Raw genomic sequence first — 12,705 nt, 5'->3', positions numbered from 1 at the left:
ATATATATATCAATTGCATGGTTCCTGAGTGTGAACTTTGTAGACGCTAACTTTGTTTCCCAGTGTCAAAAGGTTAGGCACACCTGATAGGTGATCAAAGTGTCAGGAATAAGAATGTGTCCTGAAGCCTCTGGTGACAAAACCTGAGGCCACCAAGAGAGCTCAGAGAGCTGGGAGAAGGCCTCCCTGTAGCCCCAGTTGGCCTGGAGCTCATTATGTAAATCAGGCTGGCCTTGATCTCACAGACATCTGCCTTCCTTTGCTTCCTGATTGCAGGGACTAAAGGCCGTGTGCCACCACTCCGCTGACATTAGGCATTCTAAATAAGGGAGTTGGCCCTCCAGAATACCACCGTCTATATCCATTCCTCTTTCCTGGCAATAGCAAGTCCTAGTGATGATTCATGCCCTCATCCCATTGGGTCAATGGAAATTTCAAAACTCTGGTGTTACTTTCCCAGCTCAGATCTAGAATAAATGAATCGCAGGGCAAAATGTTGATGGCGGCGCGTCGATGCCAGGCTGAACATCCACTGAGGCCTGAGAGCAGCTTATAAGTGTTAGGTGGGACGATTCTGACTTCGGCGTATGCACCAGCTGGTCTTCTACAGGGGTGGAAGACAAGGCTACCACTCACAAGCCCTGCCTTTCCCCGGGAGGCCTTCCTCTCGTTCTTTCCTGTTTTCTTCTGTGTGACTCTGGTGACTTCATTTCCTCCTCCTCTGCCTCCCTCTGGACTAGCATGCCCAACTAATTTCTGAAACAGGTAAATGGTATGATTCTTCTGGAATACTCCATAGTGAATGTGATTTTTGTTAATCCATCGTGGAATCAAAATGATACTGGGGCATTTTTGTTAGTACTTTTCTGGGGGAGCATCAAAGCTTAACTCATTTTGCATGTTCCCATAATGTTGACTGTTGAATTCTGTGGACAACAGTGGATCTGCCCAGGACTAACACTCTTTTAAGTTCTTTGAATCCTAAGTTGGGGAGGGTGAACTGATATTTAAGTTTTTATATTAATGACTTTTAATATGAATGTCAACACGTTGATGTTTTGATACTGTAAAGGGTAAAACGGATCCTTTCCCTCAGTAGTGCAAAGAGGAGATTATTTCAAAAGGCATTCAGATCATGACAGTGGCAAGCCTTCCAGTAGAGGGAAAAGATCTTCAAAACTTCACTCCACCATTGCGGAAGAGGAAGTGGATGCACCCGAGTACAGGATGTCACAGCCAACGAATGGTTAGAGCCTTCGGTTTTCAACCCTCTCTGACCTGAAGCTGATGGACTGGCACTAACAAACAAGCTTTAATTGAGTAACTGCTAGTGGGGGCCCGGGTCAGAGATACATCATAGGGTTGAATTCTTACTCTGCATGGTAACAGGATGGTCCCTCCATGGGTGGCAAAAATACGAACTCAGTAATCTAAAATTAGATATGGAGTGCATCAAATTACTTTGGTGACCTGTCAACTCAAGAAGGTTAATTTTTATATTTGGGGCCTATCTCCTATTTACGTTGTGTTTTTCCATCAACTTTCCATTAGGTTAGTCTAGAAACGAACAATATGGTGAATTCCCTTGGAGAGCGGAGGTCTAAGGTGTTACCCACACACTCAGGAAAAGATCATAAACAGCCAGCCACCAGCTCAGTGCAGACCTTAGATCACATACCATATCTTTCAGGGCACATTTCCTGCCCCGTTAACTTTTCCACGCCAGAAGCAATTTATTCTGTTTTCTGGCATTCTTACTGCTTCTGTGGCCCTGTGGGAAATTCTGTAGTGTTTGCTTCAGGTGAGAACTGTCCCAGGAGACAGGAAGGGGATAGATTTGAATCAGCTTTCACCTCCAGCGCTGCTGACTCAGGGAGCAAATGCCTCTCCATGACTTAAAGTGTGAACTCACTGAAAGGAGATCTTACTGTAATAGGACAAGATATAAGATATCTGTGAGGTTTCCTTAAGGGACTTCTGCCCCTGCACTGAATGTTTTTTCTATCAAGATTAACGTGTGAGGGTGTTTTGATCACTGAGGTCAGGTCCGAGGCTGAGTATTCTGTAACCCCATGCCCTTCCTTTTCTCCAAGTGTTCCAGAATACAAACTAACAGGAGTGACCTTATGATAGGGAGAATATTCTTATTACAGAAAGATAAACTGTGCTTAAGCTCGAGCACTTTATTACGCACAGTAAATTTCTTGTGATCCACCTCCCAGTCCGACAGCCCAGTAAGTTCTCTGACATGGTGGCAACCTTCGCATGGTACCAACTTAGAAATCACAAAACGTGAGCTGGGTGTGGTGGCACATACCGCCTTTAACCCCAGCATTCAGGAAGCAAAGGCAGGCGGTTCTTTGTTAAGATCAAGCCAGCCTGGTCTACATAGTGAGTTCCAGGTCAGCTGGGGCTGTGGGGTGACCCAAATTGTGAAGTACCTACTAACTGACCAGCAGCAGAAGCACTTGGAGCCTGGCTTACAAGCTTTTACCTCTCTGTTGCTCTAACATTAATTAGCTAGACGACAGGGTAGAGCTAAGGTCACCCACAGCATAAAGCAAGCATAAGTTACATAAGGATAGACCGTTGGCTCAGGTCCAAATAGCATCTGCCCTGGGGAAACTCAATGAAATCTGTCCTTTGCATTTTGTGGGGTATGGGTGGGTGTGCGCCATGTTAGGGATGGAACCCAGGGCTTTGCGGGTACTGCTGAGATACGTTACGTTCCAGTTTGCTTTCAGTTGGTTGTCTGTGTAGTCAACATTTATTATCACAGTTACAATAACCCATCTCCAGAAGAAATATGCCTGACGTTACCAAGAAAACCTCTGCTAATTTCAGTCATAGGAAGGTTGCAAGCAGGAACGGCCATGGTGTTTATGAAGAACAGTAGTTATTTTTGAGAATATATTAGGGAAAAGTCTCTGTCTTGCCTCCTTCATTAAGGACACTTGAAGTGAAATGGGTGTTTTAGAACTTAGAAATATACACTTTGAACTATTACATCCGCTGACTTTCATCTCTCATTAACAAGGCACCCTTGATATAATAATGTTCCTTCTTTAAGAGTTACTGAAAGCACTCACACAGCATACAGAGCCCCCCGTTAATCATCCACTAAGAGTACAAGGGCGGGCCAGGCCAGCTCATAGGAGGCAGAGGGAAGAAGCCCGGGGTCTATCTCTGACTAACCCGTGACCTCATTAGCTTACACTTCTCAATGTGATGGGTTGGCTCAAATGTTGGTAGCATTAAATGAGACCATTAGTTTTTTTACCTTGATTTCTTAAAATAGGCAACTCGGAAGGTGATTTTTAAAGTAATTTTATGTCTAATATCTTCATTTTGCTTTGTTAGTGCCGATTCCTAGCACCTGTCTTCACCTTTGAGAACTGCATACCCGGCAGTGCTGTTTGTTTGTTTTGTTTTTTAATGCATTTAGTAGAGCAGTTCATATAAGCTTGGTGTGTATCCCCCTTAAGTATTAAGAGCAGCCTGTTGACAGTAAACAGCTTTCTTTTCTTTTTTAAAAATTACTTTATTTATTATTTTTATTATTTTATGTATATGAGAGTATTGCCTGCGTGTGTGTAAGTACACCCATGCCGTGTAAAGCCTGCGGAGGTTAGAAGAGTGTTGGATCCCCTGGAACTGGAGTTACAGATGGTTGTTAGCCGCCTTGTGGGTGCTGGGAATGGAACCCAGGTCCTCTGTGAGAGCAGGCACTGCTCTTAACCGCTGAACATCTCTCCAGCCCTAAACAGGCTTTCTTCATTTCCTGAAACCCTGTGCCATGAACAAACAGAAGCTATTGTTCTCAAAGCATGCTGCATATTTTTATCATGATTGTTATGATTTAATTGTGTAGCTATTTTGATGCTGATTTCACAGCCTTTCCTCCCTGTTTGATTATAATCATACTTTTGTAAGCACATATCCTGTTTTCTAGAAGAAAATAGCTACATTGTTTGGCCCTGTCTGTGTCGCTTCCTCTTCCGCGCTTCCCCAAGACCCTTTCTGTGTCGCTTACTTCCTCCATCATCAGCCTGCAATCAGGGATACGTGCTGGGTCCTCACAGTCCGGGAGCTCTACTTCCTTCCCCCACATCCAAAGCCAGGTTCAAGTTTCCCTGTAAGAATTCCTCAAGAGGAGGCAGGTTGGTCTGGAGTTCAAAGTCATCCTCAGCTACATAAGGATTTGAAGACAACTTGGGACTCAAAACAATAATAAGCAAACAAAAAGGAATTTTGGGGGAGAAGTTTGGTTTGTTGCTAGAAAGAATTTTTAAAAATCAGGGTCCGTGACTGAATATTATTTTAAGGGAACATCATGCTTTCTTCCTGGAAGATGTAGATTTCTGTGGAGATGGAGAAATCTCAAGTTTTCATCTGAATCTCTTAATTCCAAGTCTATGCATATTTCAGAAGGTTTTAAATTTGAATATATACATATGCAAAGTTGAATCATCTTCAAGAACATGAGACCCAGGTTGAGGGTCTCTCTCTGCAATACTTGTTTCCACTTTAAACAAGATGTGACTATGCAAACCAGTTTTTCTGCTGAATAAATTACTGTTAATTTCCTTGAGTATCTTTTACCAATCAATAGTACATGGAATGGTAATAAATACATGCATTAACCCATGTACAGAGACACCCTATGTTCTTACCTGTATTGCACTGGAGAAATTTAATAAAACAGTGCAGTGGGGGAAGGGGGCTGTAGAAATTGAGCATTAAATCAAAATGTAGGAAGAAGTCTGTCTGAATTAGTAAAAGTCTGAATTTTATAATTAAAAAAAAAATAAATTCTGGAGTTTTAAGTTTCAAGCAGACTTAATTCTATTTAGACCATCCTTTAGTGGAAGCCTGACCCAACCTAGCTCTGCATAATTGTAATTAGCATCTTAATTATATGCAATCAAATAGATGCTCCCTAAGGGCTGGGAACAAAGAGCATTCCTCCTACAAAGTTGTTTGTGTCAGAGATCCGGACTAATCCGGCTAGAGGCCTGGTGGAGTGCAAAGCTCTGTTTTTCCTAATTGAATGGCATCAGCCTCTAAGACTGAGGGCCTGTAGGCCAGCCCTGCTGTTATTATCACATGCATCCAGAGTTGAAAGGTGAATGGACTTAATAGTGTTGAGGATCAGTAGTGTAGATCCCAGTAGTATTGAGGATCAAACCCAGGGCCTCACACAAGCTCCACCATTGCGCTCCTCAGTCCTAGAGGGCATCTGTCGATATTCTCACCACAGTGAAATGAATTTTTAATGTTCTCACCACAGTGAAATGAATTTGCAACCTCTTTGAAACCGGGTATTGGATAAATGGAAGTTTTTATTTTCATGATTGACACTGGCTTTTTGCCACCAACCCAGAAACTAGTGGGTTAACTTAATGATGTTTGCTCTTCTCCCAACTCCTACATTCCGTCCCAGACAGTTCCCCATCAAAAGCCCAGCTTGAGGAGGGTCAGTGCTTGGCTGGAGATGGAGGAACAGCTGCTTTTTAACCAGGAGGATTCCCATGTTGTAGTCCTGAATTTCACTCATGCTGTGGTGGTCCTGGCCACAGGGATGTTCCCATTTCTATCCATAAACATTTTTAGATACCTGAACTTCCACAGTTTTAGAAAGTACTTTTACACATTTCATAGAAGATGAATTCAACCCGAGTTTCCATAAAGCTAAAATATTGGAACAAAGGAAAAGCTGGACTATTATTTTAATCTAGGGAGTCAAGCAAGTCTATTCTTTTCCAATGGCAAACAAGCATCAGAGTCCTTTAACTCCGCAGTGTTGGAAGTCATTCCTGAGTCTTCTGTTTTGGAGGAGCAACTGATTCTGATTTACAGTAGAATGCAAAAAGAATTCTAGGCGCTAGCACAAGTGATGCTGTGTTTCTGAACTGGGTTTCCTGCCAAGGATCTTCTCAGTGATTCTCTAACCCTGCTCTGCCTACCTCCCCCAACCCCCCAACACACTGCAAGCTTAAAGGACTCTGGGTATGAGCATCAAATTGGTTTTGTGATGTCAGCCAAAATATTTACAGACATTTATTAATATTCTTTCTCCAAACCTGGCTTAGCAGCAGCTTCTAAAAATCAAATCACACCAGTACCTTTAATTCTTCTCCTCCCAATAAAAGCTTTAAAACCAGCATTTACTGTATTTGCTACCTGTTCCCCAACCTCGCCTGGGAACGTACCTGATGTTATGACAAAAAAAAGTCACTTTTTTTTTAAGGGACTGGACAGGTCGTTCAGTGGTTAAGAACTCCACTGCTCTTGTAGAGGGCCAGAGTTCAGTTCCCAGCGCCCATGTCTGGTGGCTCACAACTGCCTGTAAATCCAACTTCAGGGGGTCCAAGGCCCCTGCCCTCTGAGGGCACCCAAATACACATGGCACACACACACAGACACACACACATACATAATTTAAACATGATAAAATTCTTTAAATGATTTGCTTTTATAGTGAAATTGGAAAAGTTATTTCAGAATTTGGGGCGATTTTAATTAAATGTCACTAACTGCAAATTAAAATGATTGTTGTTAAAAACTAGAATCTGACCCTGGCTACAAAATTGGCAAGAAAACATTGCTGTTTTTATTTTGACTGGGGCTTAATAGGCTTTCTCCTGTAATGTTTCCTCAAAGGCAAGATTTAAACAGCTGGCTCCTGGCAAGCTGAATTTCTTTTTAACAAAGTGTAAACATCAAAGCGATTTGAAGCATCTAGCGAATCCTGTGGCTTCAGCAGGACATAATACTGCCTTCCTGGTTGGAGTGTTGCAATTCTGAGTGACAACGCACCTGTGCTTCTCCTTTAAGCTGCTTTCCAAATGGTGTGGGTTTGGTGTTTTCAGGTCAAGTGACAGCTCAGCAGTAGACATGTAATATATAATAACTCCTAATGATTGTATTGGAATTTGACCTCTGAACCTTTCGTAGGCATAGTAGTGGAGAAACCAGAATCTAGGAACGAATGTGGGCTTTCCAGGGAAAAAGCCCACAGACCCTACCTAAGCTACATAATTGAGAGAACAGGCAAGATGCCCAGAGAGTGCCCAATGCATAACCAAAGCCCAGTGCCCGCATTGCTCTGTCCTAACAGCCTTTTGATCCCAGTGGACCCTTCCCATTTAACAGCAGTCAGAACAGGCAGTGGGAATGGGAATTGCTTTCCCTGCATGGTTCAATCTATTACAGACAGTATTTGATACATTTCTGCAGAATTATGTTCTAAGGAGTGAGACGGGGGTTGTCAGCCTGATACCCTGCCCCATCGCGGGGGTTAGCAGCCCTCTGTCGTCTGCAGAAGATGTGTGGTGCCCCATCTGTCCAGCACCTCCGAGAGGCTCTGTGTGCCCTGTCCCCTGTGCTGCTTGAAGGGACTTCCTGGGCTGCAGAGGTTGCCTGGCTTTCAAGCAGCCTTGGGGACGCCTGCTGGCTTCTCTCCCTCTGCTTGCCCACCATCTCCACCTGGAGTTCTCCGCTACATCTATGATGGGTTCGCTCCACCATAGACTGGCTTTCTGTGTATGTGTGCTCACTTGCTTGTGGTTCCATTGGTCTGTTCTTGACCTCTATCTGGAGTCTCAAAATGCAATAGCTAGTTTGTTCCTGAGAAAGTCCATCGTGACCCCTCCTCACCCCCACTTCTCAGGACCCCTCACCCCACTGTTGGCTAGGCCACCCTCACTGCTTCATCAGTAAACTATCCTCCTTTCTTGCCTTCTAATCGCAGTCTCGAGGAGGAGCTGGGGCCAGTCGGCCCAGGAGCATCAAGAACAAAAGCCGCGGTCCTCCAGTAAAGACAGTCGCCAGGGAAGCAAGTCCAGCGACTCCGGGGAAGAGGCAGAAAAAGACTTCATTTTCGTGTGACAGCGCCCACCCCAAGCCTTCCCGTGCAGGGTGCCCTCCACCCGCGGAGGGGCCGGCGCTGTCTTCCCTTCCCTTTCCTTGGTGCCCGCTCCCTTCTGCTCTCTTTTCCTCTTTAGAAAAATCTATGAAATTCCACTCCTTGGTTATCAAAGCACATTTCTAGTCTTCCTGGATCCTCAGCATTTTATTTTTAAACATTGTTTCTTACGCCTTTAAAGAAAAGCCAGCAGATACTCCGTGGGTCCTACTTGAATTTCTCTGAGGCAGCTACATATTGCCCTGCATGGTGAGTTTTTGGAAATTAATGAAGTAACTGGACCCATGCCCAAGTCACTCTGTCCAGGAGACCCTGGTACTGCAGGGCATGTCTGTGTCAGACCCGGACATGACTCGATAGAGCAATTTATTCCTGATATACACAATTGCACATTGTAATTATATTAACAGAGCACACTAATAAATTTGTATAAATTATATATTATTAGATCTTGGGTATTGTTCTTACATTCTCCCATGGGGGACTTGCTGATGTAGAGTTGTACATTTAAAACTCGGTTGGTGACCTTCCATCAGTAAGCTCAACCGAAAACCAAGAGATGCCCAGATTCGTGTATATAGTGGAGGAGAATAAGGTTTTATGAATATTCATGTTCTCAAAGGCTTTTAATTTCTGTCTGCATATTAGCTTTTAATGTGTGGTTTTAAGAGAGAATACTTTGACACCTGTAAAAATCTAAATACTACTCTTTATAAGATATCACACAAATATTCACCTACATTGCAGGCTAAAAGTATTTTATTCCTGTGTATATTTATACCAATAAAATGATTTTACAAGTGGCATTTTGACCTCCAGTTATTTTAGTTAGGGTCTGAAAAGGAAAAGGGAAGTCACTCCTTTCTGAGTCGGGACTTGGAGAGGCAGAGGCAGAGCTAACGGCCTCGGGCGGCTCCTTAGTGACTCTGTGTCCCCTTTAAATGTGTGTTGCCTTGGACTGAGTCCTGGAGAGCCATGGTGAGATGCACACAGCGCTCAGTGTCAACAGTGATCTAATTCACATTCGATTCAAATCCTCTGTGGCATAGGGCTGCCAGTTAGACCCTCAGGGTTTCAGCACAGGCAGAAGGCCAGACTCTGAATAGCCTGGCTGCATTGTTAAGCAGTTGGAACTTGGCCTGTGCAGAAGGAGCCACTGCCCACAGGTGCCCAGAGATGTGGATGATCAAGAATCCATCATCTCCCTCTCTGGGTTAGAAGGTGCCTGCTTCTAGTTACCTCTAAGAGAACACCCGGGGGGTGCAGAGCTGTTGGCGTGCATCCTGATGGAGGTAGCTGTGCAAAGGCCACGTCGCCCCCTGCCCAGCACAGAGCGTCTCTACTGGGCAGCCTTTGCTTGTGGGTCCCTTGCTGCCCTGGCCAGGACTCTCAGATTTCCCCTGAAGGCCTTCCTGACTCCGTTGCTCCTTCCCAGACTCTTCATGGTGGTCAGCCTGGCTTTGGAAGGATTTTCATTCAACCCTTTTCCACCTGCCGGATTGAAGATACTGCAGGACACATATCACGAACATATACATGAAAAAGAGCAACTTAGAAATGACTATATCATATATGTGATATATATCATACATAGATATTAATGCTGAGTCTTACACATGCTAGGTGCTCTACCAATGAGCTGCACTCCCAGCCCCTGCTTTTAAAGCATTTGTAACTGCATTGTAATATAACTGACTAACTGACTGTAACACTCCACCCTATTTAGTTCATGTTAAATCTTGATTCTGAGAAATCCCTAAGCATCACCTGACAGCTGGAAATGTAATGTAAAAACGGGCGAGAACCAGCTCAAAGGGCCAGGACAGGTGGGCTCACTCAGAAGTTTCTGGGAATGAACAGGAAAAGGCTCTTCTTGTGGGATACGTGGGATACGCATTCTTTTGCTGCCTCCTGAGCCGTCTCTGTCCCGGTTGTCCTCCCACAGGCTGTGAAAATGTGTTCATTTATGTCTATAGCTACTTAGGGGGAGAAAATGACTTCAACTCCGAAAGGAGTGTACACTTCAGTCTGGCAACGTCTCAGAGGGGACTCAGGAAGGGGTGGGTGAGTCGGCCCTGTACGGCTACTGCCTCTGGCCAGACATGGAGAGAGGTGGCCTTCCCAAAGGAAAAGAAAGTCATCTGTCTTACTAAGGAGGGCAGAGGAGGCTGATGTGATGTAGTTTCTGTTACTGTAGGCTGTGGTGAGGTACCAGGTCAGGAGCCGAGTCATAGCTGGTGGTATGCAGTGTAACTTAAAGATGTTGCAGGTTCTTAGAAAGGAAGTTGACATGATATTGCCCTTCAGAGGAACTTTGTTAAGAGAGTTTATCAAGGCCACAAGCAGCCACTGTGGGCTGAGGGGAGACACCGCGAGCCCTTAAGTCCAAAGAGCAGCTTCATTAGGAGCTGTTACGGATAGCTTGACGGGGGTCCCGAGGGGACATAGACCCTTCAGTTCTGGGAACAAAGGGAGGTTTCCTGTTCTATAGGATTGGGGGGATACATACCATGTGATCTAGCATCTGTGCTGGACGTCACAAGGCACTGATGAAAGTAAGTTATAATTTAAGGCAGGCCATCCTAGGTCTGGGAATCCAGAGCTCCTGAGAGTCACAGTCATGCTTGTCAAAACTGTCCTGAGAGACTGCAGGGGCTGTGGCCTGGTTTCTGGAAGATCTACGATCTAAAAGTCATTTCAAGATTCAGGAGGGCTGAAGCAAAGGTTTGCCACTAGCTTGAGGCCAGTTTGAGATGCATAGCAAATGCCAGGCTAGAAATTCTGGGGCGGAGACTGAGAGGCAGCGGGCAGGAGGGAGGGAGGGAGAGAGAGACTCAAGGTTAAGTGAGCACCTGTGGCTGCAGGGTCGTGTGGGAACAGCAGGTTTGGTCAGGCAGCAGAGGGAACCAAGGCAAAACACAGACAAAAGGCACGGTGAAGCAAAGTGTTACAGGTTGAGGGTGAAATGTCCCCGCAGGCTCACGTGTTTGAACACTTGGTCCCCAGGTAGTGGCACTGTTTTGGGAGTCTGTGAGACCCGACTGGTGAAGTGGTCACGGGGTCACTGTGGATGGTCATTTGGGAGTCATAGCCCAGCCCTGCTTCCAGTCTTACTACCTGCCTTCTGCCGGCCAGGGGCGTGCCATTAGCACGCAGACCAAACTGTTCTGCCTGCCTACCCTCCGTGAGTGCCATCAGCAGGCAGACCAAGCTGTTCTGCCGGCCAGGGGCGTGTCATTAGCACCGCACCGCGACCAAGCTGTTCTGCCTGCCTTCCCTCCGTGAAGGGTCAAAATCCCTCTGAAATCCCTCTGAAACCGTGAGTCCCCAAACAAGCCTTCCTCCTTTGAATTGTTTCTGTCAGTTACTTTGTCAGGACCATGAGAACAGTAGAGCCCAGGGCATCTGAGGTTGGGATGGGCTCGTTTGAATAATTTCAGTGGACTCTAGGATGGAGGGGATGTCCTGAGTTCTAATGTAGAAGTGAGTTTATCTTTTATTTTACTTTTTAATTCACTAAATAACACAGTGTCTGATAACCACACCACCATGACTGGAACAGATGAGTGTGAGGATGCTATATAAGCATCAGAGGTGGTCTGGTGCTCTAGTACTTGGTCCTGAAGCTGGACAGAGCAGGGGACGTGTGCCGCCACAGTACCAGGGCCACCCAGACGCACACAGGAGGAGAGTCCCCTCCACTCTCAGAAAAGCATCAGAATTACAGAAAATAAAAGTCATGGTGAACACAGAAGCCACCCAGATGCCTGGTTGGGGCGTGGCTGCTCGGTGAGCGTGTCTGTCCCCGCAGCAGAGGTGCCAGCTTGTCATTAGAACTGACCTGAGCCCTGATACACAACCTGCTGCTCAAACCCAACGGGTCTGCTGGGTGCCTTCCCAGCATCCTGGTTTCTTCTGTCCCCACCACACTCCCCTTGATCTCCTGCCAGACCAGTGGGTGGTAGAGGAGCTCAGCACCTTAATGGTCTGAACTGAAGAGTGAAGGGCTAGAGCCCACCCCCTACCCTTCTATACCCCCCCCTCCGCCACACACACACCCAGCAATCAGAAGTGGCTGGTGGACCAGACCTGACCAAGCAGGAGAAGCAGTCTTTGCTGCTGAAGGCCTACCCACTCCGCCTGAGCAGGGCTTACCTACCACTGCAGCCTTCCACCAATGTAGAAAGAGGAAAAAAAAAAACTGTAATGAGTTCAGTAGAAACAAGGAGAGGAGTGGGTGGGGGCTGAGGGGAGCAGGAGCTCAGGCTCGCTAATTAGATTGATTCTTCCGGAAAAGGCAGGAGGAAGGGACCATCTCTTTAAATCTGATTTCATTTAATCCAGTACTGGTCTGAAGTTCACTGTCCAGTCACTCAGGAAAGGTAAACCACAGAAGGCCCTGAGTGTCACCCTGCCTGGATGCCTGGCTCCCCTGTGACATTAATATCAGTGCCAGAGGACCCCCTGGAAACCCCACTCTGCACATGCAGTTCTAACAACTTCGCCCCAGCATACTGCTTTTGGAGTGTGCGGGAATTAAGGAGCAAAGACTGGGTGATCGCTGGCACCTCCATTTCCTCTTTGACAATACTAAAGGCTGGAACTGTGTCAAGATTAACATCTGAAAGATGCCAGTGCGCAGAGGCCCTTCCCCACCTGAGCTACACACAACCGAGCACGCACCAGAAAAGCCCTGTGGGTCCGAATGTGGGAGAGGCGATGCTGAGGGAGTGGTTAAGGAGGGTCCGGAGCCTCGGGACCCGGAGTCTTTGAGTGTC

General features: G+C 46.0%; 1 protein-coding gene across 3 annotated transcripts in view; it reads left to right on the top strand.

The window, feature by feature from the left end:
- Positions 1–8,730, top strand: part of Carmil1 (capping protein regulator and myosin 1 linker 1) — a 295,091-nt gene extending 286,361 nt beyond the window's left edge. For 2 of the 3 annotated variants that reach the window (XM_008831899.3, XM_008831900.3), the window contains one exon: positions 7,754–7,890. In XM_008831899.3, the coding sequence (XP_008830121.1) occupies positions 7,754–7,890 (137 nt within the window). Of the gene's footprint in view, positions 1–1,096; positions 1,247–7,753 lie in introns of all 3 variants that reach the window. The other variant, XM_029563000.1, reaches the window with a different exon arrangement.
- Positions 8,731–12,705: the final 3,975 nt, after the last annotated feature.

Source organism: Nannospalax galili, unplaced genomic scaffold (assembly GCF_000622305.1).
Source record: "Nannospalax galili isolate Female #2095 unplaced genomic scaffold, S.galili_v1.0 scaffold456, whole genome shotgun sequence".
Lineage (NCBI taxonomy): Eukaryota > Metazoa > Chordata > Mammalia > Rodentia > Spalacidae > Nannospalax > Nannospalax galili.
The sequence above is the reverse complement of the archived record's forward strand: the minus strand, read 5'-3'. Positions and strand labels throughout refer to the sequence as shown.